This window comes from Montipora foliosa, chromosome 11, assembly GCF_036669935.1.
Source record: "Montipora foliosa isolate CH-2021 chromosome 11, ASM3666993v2, whole genome shotgun sequence".
In the NCBI taxonomy this organism is placed as follows: Eukaryota; Metazoa; Cnidaria; class Anthozoa; order Scleractinia; family Acroporidae; genus Montipora; species Montipora foliosa.
The window spans coordinates 13357107-13372988 of record NC_090879.1 but is presented as its reverse complement, the minus strand read 5'-3'; the positions used below and the strand labels follow the sequence as shown (position 1 = coordinate 13372988).

Here is a 15882-nt window from a genome sequence, read left to right as displayed (position 1 = left end):
ACGAGTTTATGTTGTTAACAAAATGAGTTTTAATCTGACGTTTTAAATAACCTATCAATTCAGGGAAAAAAGTCACCGACTTCTCTGAATGAAGTGGCCGTCGCTGGCCGACGCTTTTCGAGGGCTGAAATCGTCGGTTCTCGGTACTTATTGAAACCACTGATTTCATCAAAACGAAAGTTCAAAGTTAAATTGAGGAAAAGACACTTCGTGATGTTTACCCGGCACACAGAGCGTGCACCTCATCAACGCACAAGTTGAAACCAATCAGTGTTGATCACTGGAAAAAACACTGAGTGAATGGGGCAACGAAATAGTTTGACTAAAATGCTTCAAAAGGAATGGTACCACTTACCTCCGAGTGATAGCCTGGGTATACTCTATTATTAACAGGCACTATGTACTCTTTAAGGAAGTGAAGCCAGTGTCGTTCATAGCCAATCTTGAATAGAAAAAAAAATGAAAAGAAAAACAACAAATTTTTTTTTTGAGGTGCCTGCAAAGAAAAGGAGCCATACGCAAAGTTCATTTGCTGTGTTAAGATACAAAAAACACATATAACACCATTTTGAGCCGGAAAATTAAAAGAAAAAACAAAACTAATACATCATGTATTTAAAAAGAAAAACCATGATATTTCAGTTTCCTCCGCTTGCCAGTCCAACGGAATCAGCCCAGAGCAACAAAACCATTTAATACAATGTTTCCAGTTGCTTTGGCAGAACGAAGAAACGGAATGGGGCCAACTAACACGATCAGCAAAACCGATGGCCTTTTTCACTCTTCAATTGGCAAGTTGCAAATCATGTTGAAGCTATTGAAGAACGAGGCACAACAATGATAGCTTTTCTTGTTTAACAATATCAAAGTAAGAATTCCTGCGTTTTATAATTTAGCCGAAACCCATTTCGAATTCTATTTTGAAATGACGTAATTGAGGGTCCGAAATTAACTTTTTTATATGGGCGCCAACAGGCGACTAGATAAACATTTTCAGTCGCCAGATGGCAAATTGTGGTCGCCAAAAATTTTCGCCTGAAAATGCACGTATTGAACTTCTTTATGGATACCAGAAAACAACGACCACGCAGTCTTGTGTATGTGTCAAGCATTATTCTTCGCTTTCGAAAGCGGACATTTTGGAGAGGAAATGTATCCGACCACGAATGTAATCAAGAAATCCATCTGCCCCTTAGTTTGTTGAACATTTTAGCCACGGAAACACCAGTCACGTTCTGTCGCACGCAAGCCGCCATGTTGTTACCGTGCTACATTCCTCGTACCAGTCCCTTGATTCTCTTTACTGAGTCGTTGTTTTTTCGCCTGCAATACGTAATTTATGAGGAACCACGAAAGACCGTGGCAGTTTGCGACTTATGGATGGAGGTAGTTAACGGAAACACTCCTTTCATTTTTATTTCAAAAACATCTGCAAGATAAAAAGTCAGACACCTGTTGGCAAACGGCTCTGAACTTAATGGGAGGTCGTCCACTGGTGACCAGTTGGGAAATTCTGGTCGCCAGTACTAAATTTTTAGTCGCATTGGCGACCAAGGGGCCGTTTCTCGGAAGTCCCGAAACTCTACGGGCCATTTTCGGGTGTCACAATTACCTTTGTAACTCAAGAAGGGAGAGCATTTAATTCGTCAAACTTCACGGTTATTTTTCTTTTTGTTACCTTGAAAACATGTTAAAAGATCGGCTTTCCAAAACAAGCGGTTGGCAATTTCACAGATGGCTTTTCGCGCCCGAAAAGTTTTCGGGACTTTCGAGAAACAGGCCCCAGGACGGCGCAATTTCGGACCCTGAATAAGAGTAATCACAATGGAGCCTTTTAAACAGGTCAAAGCAATTGTGTTATGCGCATGTGTCAAAAGTACCAACCTGGTTCATGTGAATGTCATCGGTTGGTACATTTTCGTAACCTCCGGATAGCCGCTTGTCCTGACGCGGGTAAAAAAATGGGAGAAATTAATTTTTAATTTAAAAGGCGAAAACAGTTTAATTTGCAAGAGGACTAGGGCGGTTTCAATTGAGAACAAGTGATACCGCTGGCCAAAAACAACAGACGCAGACAATCAAAGCAAGCCAATCACAACGCAAAGCCAATACGTGCAGCTGGCGTCAAGCACGGGAAAATCACAAATGAATTTCCTTCGATTGGCTGAAAATATGGTGTGAAGTTATTTGGACGATAACTGGACGTAGGAAAAAGAAGAACATGAAAAAACATCTTAATTATTATTATTCTCAGCGCATTTGAATACCAAGTTTGTACCTCATGTCTTCCTCCTGACCATTCACCAAAATGTTCCATTTCCTGAGTAGAAAAAGAACTACTTTGAAATTTATATTTTGCGCTAGTTTTCACTTTAACTTCTCCTTGTCTAGATTTGTTTCTCTTTGAAAAAAACACACACATCCACGGACAACTTGTGTTTCGGGGATACGCACAATATGCCTTACCAATGTTGTGAGTAAATATTGTCAAAAGTGGAAATAAATAAGTTGGAAAATATCATACCTCGACAAGGTGTTTTGCAAAAGTCTCGGTCACAATAGGGAACCAGTAAACATCAGGACAAGGCTGAAAAGACAATAATAAACACGTTCTATCATTATTCGAAAAACCTTCACGTAAATCGAGCGTTTGTACATGCACCGACTTTGAAAAGTTCCCCTTTTGTGGATCAGCCTAAGATCGATGGAAGCAAACACAAAGAAAAAGTTCCTTTGAAATCATGCCAACAGGAATCTACATCTACATGTTCCAGCACTCGGCAAAGTCCCTTTTTGACTTATGGCTGTTTCTGCTTGGGTGGCCTCATACACCGAAAACCTTCTTAGAGACATCACTGCCAAGCCGGCCACATCTGCTGGAGAGAACACGACAGCCACAATACTGAGGACATCCCATACTCTTATCGAATAGTGTGTAGGTTCTTTAACGCCCCACAGAGAACTTATGAAAATAGAAGCTATTTGTGAGGCGGGGCCTACGGTTTATAGTCCTTATCCGAGATGACTTGAAAGTCTATTTATTTGCAGATGAAATTACAAAGGCAGCACTTTCTCCTCAGTTATTTTACGATCCTGAGTGTTGACAGCCCGATGTTCAATCAACTGAGCCACCGGTGCGCGGTGTTGCGTATCGTTACCTGTTCGATTGGAATGCTGAGATTGAAGTTCTGAGAATAGTTTACATGAATGTACTTCTCCTCCCAGTCCTGCAAAAATAAATTTAGAGAGATAAACACTAATTTTATCCTTGCCAAACACCACAACCAAAGCAATTTTATGCCTAGCAAGGGAATACCACTTCACCAGCTATAATAAATTATACCCACACTCGATCGCATTTTTGGTCTCCGCACGTAACTCTTGCTGTCCATGTAACATGTAAATATTACTTGCACAAATGAGCTAAACACATAATACTGCCCAGAATTTACCAGCTCACCACTTTGTTGTCAAATATTTCCCACAAATCATTGTGAAGCATGTCCGTTTTGTAGTTATCTGTTTCCAGAAGATGTCCAAAATCGTGTAAATTTGTGACGTACATGAAAATTCCCTGAAATCAGATGAGTAAAATACAGTGAAATGAAAGTAGTCTGACCTGACTGGGCACCCCTTTGTCACACTCTGACAACTACAAGTACTATCAATAATAATGTTAACTTTCCCGTGATAAGCGGAATTATGCATATTGTTGTTTTAATGTTAAATTAACGCTTAAGTCAAACATGGGGGTTGGGTGCCCAGGAAAGTCGGGGCTGGATCTGCCGAAACCAAAACCAAGTGGGTAGAACACCCAAGAGCCTGCTCCACCCGCAACCCAAGCACCACCCACCAAACCCAGCCCCAACCCCAGCAACTGTCAAACTGAACTGGAACAACAAATACTACAAAGGGGAGAGGAGGGAGGGAACACTAATAAAGCGAGCTACACAAAACGCCCGTATACGCAGAGTACAATAAAAATCTATGAGCACATGCAAAGTCGTGCGCATAGATCACATCAGAATACCGCTCAGGCAGTGAACGCTGCAATACCCTGACATCACACCCAGAACAGTAAAAAAAGTCAGCAGACCACGCTGTGTGCCCATAAACGCCACTGCTACGTTGAGCACTGAGTACACTTGCTCCTAGTCGTTAATTAAGTTAAATTACATTTAACTCTCAAATTACTGATACAATCAACTGCTAAATTGGCATATTCTGTCCCATACTTTCTCAGAAACATCTGGGATACGTATTTGCTGTTGAAAATGTAAGATATCAAGGTTATTTATTGTTATGTTTACTCACTTGTTCTCTCAAGTTCCCACACATTATCATATCTGGATCGAGGGAACCAGGACCAAAAGCCCCTTTCATCTTATTTAAGACGTCTTTCTGAATTAGATAAATACTTGAAATGAAAGGTACATTCCACACACCCCTGAAACAAACAAAACAATACAAGTTGACATCAATGTGAAACCACCTAATCATTAAGTGATTTAAATCGATGTGTGGAGACACTGTGGATGAGTGGTTACGGCCAAAACGATTTCAGTCTAAAGTGAATAATTAAGCTTTTTATTAAAGTCACAGGCCGTCAAGACCTAACTACCGGTAGTTAAGGTTATACAAGACTCATGGTGGTAACAAACTCTTCTGGAAGCCTATGGAGGATATTTTTGCTTACCAGTATAAAGATAAACAAAAACTTTATCGTTTTTAACTTTGGTGTCAAAACTCTCGAAATAAAAAAACGGAAATAGAATAACAGAGTTATGTCTTACAGTCTTTCCTGTTGCACGATAGCAAGATAGTCACTTGAGCGAGCATAGTAACCATCTTCACCTATTGCACCCCAGAAATTTGACCATAACTTTCCCACTTTGGTCATAATGGGCGCTAAAATTGGTCTGTTTTGCTTGATAAGGATTTTCAAAGAATTTTTGTTTGTAAGAACAACTGAACCATCCACAGAGAACAGGTAATCACACTTCTTCTCAAGACACATCTCTCTGTAAAAAAACAAAGAAAAAAATAACACCTGTGTGAACCTCTTACTGAGCAAAAGTCTGCATCTTTTGCACTTTCTTCAACGTGTCAATGACGAACATGAAGTGACAGAGGTGCAAAAACTTTGAGTTATGATGAAGACTATGAAGACTATCTCTTATTAGTATCACCCAAGTAGTGGACTAATGCAAATCCCGCATTTTGATTGGATACGCTACTAGATGACTATTAGTATTAGTCCTCGAGTATGGAAAAGCGTGAAGCTTTCTTTCATTTTATTCCGGCCAAATAAATATTTCTTCAACTTGCATTTGCTAACTTTATTGTTGCCTTTTCTGTCCGACTAGTTGGGTGATACTAAAACAATTAGACCCTTCGCCCTCAAGGGCCACGGGTAGCCCTTGCGGGCTACGGGTCTAATTGTTAAATAACCCAGTCAAGCAGGATAAAATTTAGCAAGCTGCTTTGTGCATGAAGAATACAGCCAGCTGCATCAACCACTCATACATGTAGCATCTGTGGTACATGCACAGGTACAGGGCTTTCAATAAAATTTTGAGTAGGTCTACCCAAAGAAGAGGCGGCTGTGGAAATAAGGCCTCTCCTTTTCCTATTTTTCTCCGGATACTCTGGTTTTTTTCCTGTCCTCAAAAACCAACATTTAATTTGATTTGATTTGTGTTAATTGTTAATTTCAGTTTACAGTGTCCCCAATTAGTGCTCCAGGGCTAGAAGACTAGCCACTTACATAAAGTTCCTTTCTTTTCCTTTCCAGCAGCCACAGTATTCTACTTCATTGCCTCAAGATCTAATAATTTATTACCAATCTGTCAAACCATAAGGATGCAAAGTTCTACAAAAATCTCAAGGTTACAAGTCTTACATGGCATGATTCCTGGCTTCATACTCTAGCAAATTATCTTCAGGCTGTAGTACAGTGACAGAGCTGAAACTGTCCTTTATTTCATCTGTCAACCAATCTGTGATTTGAGACCTGTGGTAAGGAACCTAGAAAAAACAAAGCAGTGAATTTAGCCTCACATTCACAACAATCTGCAGACAGCAAATGATAAGCGAACTTGTTTGATTCTTGTTTGAATCATCAAGGAAGGAAGACACCAGACAGCTTTGGACCACCTCTGATGATGATACTAGATTGGAGTGTTGAAAGGTGGGGTCTTTAAATTGTAACTTTTCAAGCCACATTCAAATTTCTGTAAACCAGAGTAACATCAAACTAAATGTCAGAGAAAGATTGTTTTTAAGATTATTGACCACTCCCCTTCGTGGGCAGACACTTGTACTACGAAAAACCACCAATCCATGGAATGGGCATGAATTACCAAGTCACTGCCCCACCCACTTTCGTTAAACATTTTGATGAAATTCCTTTCCCACGGGCTAAGGGGAACCGGAAGGATTGCAATAATGGAAAAAACACATTTTCAAAATTTAACTCTGTTTTCTTTGGCAATCGCAGAAAAACCTCCCACAAAGAAACCTGTGGTGAGTGTGGTGAAGTCTCCCCCATTTCCAATTATGTCTTGTATAATCTTCCTTCTCAAGTCTCCTCCAACAGCTTTTCCACGATCATACAGACACGTGCGCTCAGTTCTGCCATGGTCGAACAAAATACCTCTGAAGAATCTCAACCATTTACAAGCGAAATTGGGTGTGGCACAGACACGTAAATTCCTGCCCATTCGACAAATCAGTGGTTTTCGTAGTAGGTACAGTTGAATGCCTAGTGTTCGTTTTTCTACTCAGTTATACCATATTATTTACTTTCGTTTATCTTGTTATCATTTAACATTCGTTAAAGTGGTACTATGACGAAAATCGCATCTTCCCTATCTAAGCCATTTTGAAACAAACAAGTAGTCTGCATGAGAAGAAAATGCTGTTTACTTTTTTTCAAATATCTCTTTTCGTTCCAGAGATATTAGAGTTTTTAAAATATGCAAATTAGCCAAGTGATGACGTCATACACTCAACAAAATTTTGTTCAAATACGATGAAAAGAGATATCTCAGCCAATTTGCATCAGAAATTTTTGATTTTTTGCAGTAAGATTCTACTAAACGTTCTCCACAATATGAGCTTAACAGTTCTGTTACCATGGCATTATACTAGGTTCCAGACCTCCCCCATATTGAAAGCTTTTCTTGCCACCTTTGACATTCCATTTTGATATCTGCTAACAGCACTTCATATGACTGATCCAGCAAGCATAAAAATGTATTAGCTCGAGTTAGTGGCCTTGTTTAACCTTTTTCGAGCTAAAAATCACTAACATATAGAAATCAAGTGGGTGGGGACTGGAAAAGAGTGAGTTGCCATGGGAACAGATTTTTTTATAGCCATAGGTGTGTTTCCTGTAGAACTATTAGACTAGCGAGGTTTAAGGGTCTGCGCTGCAAATTGGCCAAGTTAGGTCTATTTATATACTCAATATAATATTGGGTTGATTGTATGACGTCATCAGTCATCTCATTTGCATATTTTACCCATTTTTCAAACTTAAATATCTCAGGAACTAATGAAGATATTTGCAAACAGCAAATGGCGTTTTTGGTCTTTCATGGAATTCTACCTGATGCACTCAAAAAATCAAGGGGTAAAAATTTGATCATAGTACCACTTTAAGGAAGGTTCAATTAATTTGGCACCCCCCTAGTTCTTTTCACTATATCCAGATTTTTCTAGATTTTTCTAAGGTTTGTACTGTCCCAATTAAGCTCTCGCGTGTACTGTGACAAATCTGTGGCACATTTTAGAAACATACATGTAATCATTACTACATGTAACTGCAAAATCTTGTGTCTTATGTCTAATGCTAATTGGAGAAAAATGTTACCAGTTCTCAGGGAAAATTTGGGCAGGTTTGAATTCAATGAAAACAAGCAAGACTCAAAGAAGGGGGGTGCCAGGGGGTAACTAGTCAAAAGAAGAACTTGAAAAAGTAAGAAGGCCTTTGATTCTAAGATTAACTTTTTTTAAACACCTAAGTCACAATAGTTTCAAGATATTCAGTGTATAACAACAAATAATGTCATACATACAGCATTATGGATAAAAAGGTCCATGCGCTTTTTAGGATAATCCAGTAGCAACATTCTTTTTAAAAATTCAGGGATGAATGGTGTAGGTTTTTCAATGAATAGTCCCATCAGGATCTTGGGATATTCTTCTTCCTAAAGAACAAAAACATCAAAAGACTTAAGAATTTGGTGAAGATCTACAATCCTAGACAATTTTCATTGGGACACTACAACGCATGCCATTCTCTCTTTACCATCTCATTCCTCTTCCAACCCCCCCCCCCCCTCCCTCCCCAGTCAATGTTGGCCACAAATGATGTCATGTCATAAGAAGTACTAGAGAGTGCACCTTCAACATTGACAAATTTGACCGAGGGGAGGAGAGGGAGTATCGAAAGGCCAGTTCTGCCATGAAATATATTTTGTGTCACATAATTGCCTAGGAAAGGTTGAATTTGTCTAGGATTGTAGAACTACTCAAACACAATTCTCTCATCTCTACAAAGAAGAATTAAAATGGACATGAGGCAGTCCTGAGTGGGGTGAGACACCATGGTAAACCATGCATGCCTCTACCTACCCATCCCTTTCAATAAGTGCACTAGCTACTCTCCTAATAACTTTCCTTAACTGTTACAACAAAACTAAATGAACATTTTGGAGCAATTCCTTTGATTTTGGACTACTACAAATGTAATGTAAACGTCCAAAAAAAATTGTGCAATATTTTTAGCAAACCAGAGGTAAAACTAGAACCAACAGTGACATGCTGGATATGTTAAGGTTTTCTTTTGATTTTGTCTGACTGTTGCAGTGGTAAAAGATGTGATTTTTGCTTTAGGGATTTTTTTTCATATTTTTGTTACACAACTGAATTTCAAGCAATAAAATGAAACCAAATTTTTGCAGGTCCTATATATATATATATATATGGAAAAAAACCAGATGCAATGGAAAACAAGACCAGAATGGTTTTTTTTCTTGCAGTATCGCAGTTGGCTTTCTCATCCTTTGCACCGTCGTAATTTGCATGCAACCAGCAAAACTTAGTTTGGAGAAGTAATGCATCCCAACAAACAAATTCAAATTTTTCCACAGTTTGATGAAATAAAAAAAATTGACAGTACAAAACAAGGTCAATAAGAACAGTTGTGCATACAGCCATTCAACAACAGGGTTTAGACTATTTTGGCTTTCATTAAAATTACAAGACTGAAAACATTGTAGACCTCATTAATTTTGTGTTCTCACAGTTGATCTGGAACAAGAATGCGACGCTTGTGAAAAGGCCCCTCGCACCTCATCAGCCTCCATTTCATAACATTATTCAAGTGCGACTGGGAGATATTAAATAATGGTCCATCAAAAACCATGATAACAGATCCCGTGAAAAATTCTACCAAAACAAGGTACAACTATGTGTAAATGAGGTCACAACCTTGGGAGAATCCAAAGACAAATCTAATGTATCATCGGAGCATGCCACACATCCATCTTTGTAATTCCATTTATTGGGAAGATAGTTATCCAAATAATTCAGAAAGAGCTGAAAGATAAAATGAATGTACACTGTACATGACATCTGTGCTTATCATAATAACAACAAATTTCTTACAAACAAGAAAAACTGTAACACTTTTAGGAACATATGGTTCAAAAAAAATATACAATACTGTAGAGTTTTCACATTGTTCTAGTCCTTTTCCAATTTTACCGTCTAAAAGTGTTGAGAGCTCTAGCATATCACTTAAATCTCTCCAGAGTCAATGTATCGAGAGTAAAATCACATTGAAAAACTTAAATTGCTAATTACTCTCCTGGCAGACCAAATACATGTACTAGTTGAAATGGGAAAAAATAATATTGCAAAGAATTGAACAATGGTGTCATAGATTTTGCAACATCCATAAGATACTAATAAGGTTTCAATAGGGATCAATGGGTTAAGAACCCAACTGGCAGGAGGCAGCCAGTTGGCTATTTACAAAGGGTCGCAGAGTTGAATTCGGACAAATGAACGGGATTTGAACCTAGCGAAGCCACATGCAAACTCAATGCCCTAACCACTGGATCACAGATCTACATTTGGTAATTACCACATACCTTACTGGCACCATTACCATGAACTACCAGTGGCTCAGTAATATACTTGTCATTTGCAAGCCACACCTTGTCCCCACTGAACTTAACTTCTACTTCATCTAAAAAAAACAGTGAATCAAACAGGAAAAAAGTCACATTTTAACCATTAACCCGCACAATTCCGCACCATTCGGGAAAATTCGCAAAATACCGCACAATACGGACTTATCTACTCAAAATTTTAATCAAAACGCGTTTTTATATTGAGTATCAGGAGATCTAGAATATATTTAGGCTATTTTCAGACTATTTACCTTGAAAACACTCTAGTATTTCCACGCTTTCAGCGAACAACTCGTCGATTGGGTTACACAATTAGTGACTGATACAGACTATTTAGATATACATGACGTACATTAGAGGCTTGCTAGGTTTTCTGGGGCAATTTCCTCGAGTGGTTTTGTTTAGCACATTCGATCGCTTCAACAAACATAAAATCAGTTTTAAATAGGTTCTAAACTTCAGTCATTAATATAAAAATCATTCGAAGTAAAATGTAGAGGTAAGTCAGCCATTACAGCAGGAATTTCACGTTGATATGGTTAAAGAAAAGGTAGACAAGGAGAACACGATGTTTGCAAGATTGCGCAATCCCGCATAATTGGCCTCCAAAATAGCGTACAATTTTAATTTTTTTCCCGCACCCTGTCAGAATGCCTGTTATTACTAACAATATTTTCAGGTGCAAATTCTGCAAAACTTGCTCGGAGGTGATTCGCAAAGGATATTTGGAGTGTTAGTAGCCAATCAGAGCACATCTTCAATGCTATCCACCATTTTAGTATATCATAATAATAATAATAATAATAATATTATTATTATTATTATTATCATTATTATTATTATAAATAATAATAATAATAATAATAAACACCTTTATTTTATATAGCGATAATTCGAAGGTTAAAAACTGCTTTACAATGACAACATCAAGGCTTGAAAACTGTGTCGGTGAAATCGAGAATGGAAAGTATTGATTCCACTCTACCCTTGGATCTGCTGCGGTCAGTTAACCAATTGAGAGACAAGGGTGCGAGCTCATGGCTTACTGCAGTGCCTCTTGTCGATCAAGGCTTAGCGCTGAATAAACAAGAATTCAGAGACTCTCTGCGTTTAAGGTATAACATGCCTCTGTCCGACTTACCAAGCAATTGTGCTTGTGGTCAGAAGTACACCGTCTGCCATGCTCTGTCATGCAAAAAGGGAGGGTTGGTGGCGCAGAGACACGATGGTGTTCGCAACCTACTCACCTCACTTGTTGGTAAGGTTTGCAGTAACGTTGAAGTCGAACCACAACTACAACCTCTTGATAATGAGCGATTCAATCTTAGAAGCGCCGTAACAAGCCCGGAGGCAAGACTGGATTTCAAGGCAGGGGGCTTTTGGTCTCGTGGAGTTACAGCATTTTTTGATGTCAGAGTAATGCATGTTAACTCCAAGTGTAACCAGGGAAAAACAACATCCACAATCTTTAAGGAGCAGGAGGAGGAGAAAAAGCGGAAGTACCAACAGAGGGTACTGGACGTTGAAATGGGATCTTTTACTCCCCTAGTCTTTGGAACCAACGGCGGGATGGGAGTCGACTGCAACTGCTTTCTCAAGCGCTTAGCCGAGAAGCTCTCAGAAAAGAATGAGGAACCGTATCACACTACAATTAGTTGGATTAGAACATTGCTTTCTTTTGAGATTTTAAGGTCGGTACACACATGCGTAAGAGGTTCCAGGACACCCTTCCACAAAATCCCACATGGGGATTTCATTGATGATTGCCGCTTAAACGCTATTAGTATTTTAGGATCTTTGTAATATTCTTGGTTTCACTTTTAATCGAAATGAATTGTATTTTATTTTATTTTATTTTATTTTTTGGTTAAAGATGTTGTCGGCAGATACTAGGTTTTATAAAATTTATTTGACTATGCCCCTTTTTATAAAAACATTCTTTGTAAATATTTACTTTTATTCTTATGTACATAATTCTATTATCTAGTTTTTATTATTGTTATTATTATTATTATTATTATTATTATTATTATTAATATATTAGTCAAGACAATTACATTGATTTTATAATGACTTTCAATTTGATTCTGTACCCATGCTTAATACCTTTTTTAGAACAGTAACTTATGGGCCATTCCACGTTACAGACATTACATCCGGAGAGCAAAATTTTGGAAATGAAACTATTTTTTACGAACTTATCTTTTGTAGTTTTTATTTAAAATTTGTACAAATGTCCCTTACATGGTACTTAACTAGCAGCAGAAAAGAAACTTTGATTTCATTTACAAATGCTGCAAAAAAGTTCGTCTTAAACAGCGTTACGGACATTACAAAAAAATCAACCTACGATTTTTTATGTTCACTAGATACTACTATTCCTGTGAATTGACATGCCAGACAAAATTTCCTTAATAGTGAAATGAACAAAGGTGCTTCATAGTTTTTTAAAATAATGTTGTATCCCTTATTCTGTCCTTACATTTTGAGCTGGAGGTAGAAAACTGCCGTTACGGACATTACATGTTTTTTGTTACGGACATTACACTGTGAATTGTGTTTTACACAGATAAAGTTTAGGGCAAATTTAGATTTTTTCTAGTATAAACTTCTGTTAAATAACAATGTCAAAACTGGTAAATTGATCTAAATCAGGTTTAATTCTATGCTATTTCTCTCTTTTATTTGTACTGGTCACCAAAACTTTAGCCCTACACTTCTGTGTGCAAACATAACAGTGGTCTGACTGGCCTTTGAGAAATGATTTGGATATTGTTTTCAAGAGAAGAGTGTTCTATGGCCCAATAGAGCTGCTTGGCACTGGACCATTCCATATTCCAAGCCTTGCTGAAATCACCAAATTGTTTAAACATCTAAGGAAACAGCCACATGTTTTTAAGTAAAACAAACAGGATTACGAGCAGTCAAATCTGAAGGTTGAAAAGTGAGAGGTACCAACTGTGTGAACTGAAATGACTTTTTGCAAACAAATGGATACTTGTTGAAAAATGTCCAAGATTTTTAAATTCAAAGTGGTGATTAATTAGAAATTTAAATCACATTTAGATACATGTAGAGTACACAGTGTCACTGCAGTTACATGTAAAACAACTGAGCTGGCTTTGTTACTATTGCTCTAACGTGTTGTTATTGTAAGCATTTAGAGAAAACTCTATATTATTCTCTATCCTCTATAATATTATTTTCTTTTCTATTAGATTGTATTTGCAGGCAAGTTCCTTATACTTAACATTTTTCCCTAAGAATTAAACTAAATATTTGACTATTTACAGTTTAATAATGATATTACATTTGTACAGATTTATTTGTTCCTCCAATCCCCCTTTGCGAGAAACATGGTTGGAAATTAGTTACCTCCATTTCATTGTGTCCCATCACACAACTACAACTTCATTCTGAATGCAAAGCTACTCTACTTTCTTTGATTTCAGGCAGGATATTATAATTACATTCATAATGTAATGTCCGTAAGGTAATGTCCGTAACGTAATGTCCGTAACTTGTTGCATTTTCTCCAGTGATTCACATTGTTGTTGCAAATTCTCAATGCCATAGTTTGGGCCCCTTCAAGCTAAAAAAGGATCCCAGCTCATGAAAAGATCTGGATTTTAATTGGGGAGAAAAAAGAAAAAAGGTCTGTTTTTGTTACGGACATTACGTAATGTCCGTAAATTACGTAATGTCCGTAACAGAAATGTTTTTCAATATAATTTAGCGATAACATTCAAGATGGCCCAAAACCTATCTGAAAATTTAACTTTGTCTTGCATTGACTCAGTTTTTTTAACTTGATGAGATTTTTGAAATTAACGTGCCCTGCTATAATAATTTGAAATATTACAGCTTGATAGGTACTTAAGCAAGCTTCTCATTGGTCAACAATCAATGGCCTCTCTTTGCCGTTTACCACAAAACAAACTTTTGACAAATTATTTCCTGAACACTTTGGGGTATCCTCTTTCCAAATATCCATGGTTGGGTATCAAAAGGTATGTTTGAAATTTTGACATTTTAGCTACTCTAAAATGGAATGGCCCTTATGCATGTTATGGATGAGTAACTAAATTAAATTGTTTTTTTACCACTAAAAAATAATCTAAATATCACTGTACTAACTTACATACCTTGAGCACCATTCAGGTTCATAAAAATCTTAGCTTTGTTGTCCAACTTCAGTTTTAACTTGTCCTAGTTTAAACAGACAATCAAATCAAATCAAACCATTACACTGCTGACCCCACAGCTTCCTTGGTTTAATCTTCAATAATAATTTTGATCGAAATTAACTTTACAGAATAAGTTTAACAGACCCTTTTCTGTTCATCCAAAAATATCTTTGTGTAGTAAAGTTGGTCATCTTCTACATCTTCAATGGCATGGTCTGCCACAATTTGATGAAATACTGAAGAGTAACCCATGAAACCTAAAAAATGAATAACGATGGTTTTCAGTAACAAGGTTATGAGTTTCCAGACTACCGTATGTACCGTAATAGGTTTTGGAGTTATATAATTTTCATGCCTGTTAATAGAAAAAAGTCAAGGATGGTAATTAACATTCGACACATACCACCAGAACAAAGGTATTTCTTGCCATGAGAAACCTCAGGGTACTGGTCCTGTAAAATAATATAAATATATGTATATAAATATATATAAGAAATACTAATTTTGGCGGACATAATTATTATGAAAAACATTCTCGCTGATGAATCGTGTTGGTGATCATTACAGAATTAAAGATTCATTTCCAGCGCTAATATTTTGTTAAGCTAGTGAAACTGCATACTAGGGAGATATTTCCCACCCTGTCATATACAGTTACTGTAAAATTAAAGGAAGCAACAATAGTAACAAACTACATGTTTTGGAAATGGGTACATAATTATATTTCATTCATGTCTTCTTGTTTCCTGGCTTTTAAACAAAGAATATTGGGGAGAGGGGGGGGAGGGGTAATGTTGGCTTATTATTTTATTATTATTACTGGGTGTTTTATGATCAACCTATGTCCCCACATAGGAAAACCATTTACCACTGCATGCTTAGTGACAGATGTCAACTTGCACCAAGGGGCAAGGAAGGGCTGTACACTTCACAGTGGCAATAAATTATGTACATTTGTAATAAACTAGCATCCACAGTAGGGGAGGAGGAATGAGAGGAGCTAATATTGTTAACTCTAACCTCTATTTCAAGAACATTAATTTTCTTGAAAACAACTCCTTTTTGATTTATCTTTCATTAACTATTTAAGACAAAAAGGCTCCATTCTTCCAAAAAATATCAATGTTTTTGATTAATCTTCAACATACACTGCATCAGCTCTCAATACAATGCACTTTATTCATAGCTACTGTACACTTACCTTGAGAAGTTTGTCCGGCCAACAGAAATCTTCTGCTGAGAATACCATGTTGGCTTCAAACTCTAAAAACTTTTGTAGAAATAACTTTGGGTCTGCCAGCAAGATTACGTCATAACTATGGTGAAAAATTACATAAATATAAATAATGATTTCCTTGAAACTTGATGACCAATGTGTTTTTGCACCAGTCGAGAGTATCACTTATATCAACTTCTTCTATTACAGGCCTTGGGCTCAGTGTTGGTTGTCAAACATTAATTACAAACAATACCTGACTTTTAGCTGTTAT

At 37.2% G+C, this 15882-nt stretch overlaps 1 protein-coding gene across 1 annotated transcript in view; it reads right to left on the bottom strand.

Annotated features, from left to right (window-relative positions):
* LOC137976707 (multifunctional procollagen lysine hydroxylase and glycosyltransferase LH3-like) overlaps positions 1-15882 on the bottom strand; it is a 29420-nt gene that overhangs the window by 3677 nt on the left and 9861 nt on the right. The window contains exons 5-20 of the mRNA XM_068824061.1: positions 15594-15708; positions 14796-14844; positions 14537-14649; positions 14351-14414; positions 10164-10261; positions 9499-9606; positions 8082-8213; positions 5903-6027; positions 4794-5021; positions 4315-4447; positions 3461-3574; positions 3159-3227; positions 2525-2587; positions 2279-2320; positions 1885-1944; positions 356-442 (exon numbers count right to left, since the gene is read on the bottom strand). Coding sequence (XP_068680162.1) covers positions 356-442; positions 1885-1944; positions 2279-2320; positions 2525-2587; positions 3159-3227; positions 3461-3574; positions 4315-4447; positions 4794-5021; positions 5903-6027; positions 8082-8213; positions 9499-9606; positions 10164-10261; positions 14351-14414; positions 14537-14649; positions 14796-14844; positions 15594-15708 — 1600 coding nt within the window. The remainder of the gene's footprint in view (positions 1-355; positions 443-1884; positions 1945-2278; positions 2321-2524; positions 2588-3158; positions 3228-3460; positions 3575-4314; positions 4448-4793; positions 5022-5902; positions 6028-8081; positions 8214-9498; positions 9607-10163; positions 10262-14350; positions 14415-14536; positions 14650-14795; positions 14845-15593; positions 15709-15882) is intronic.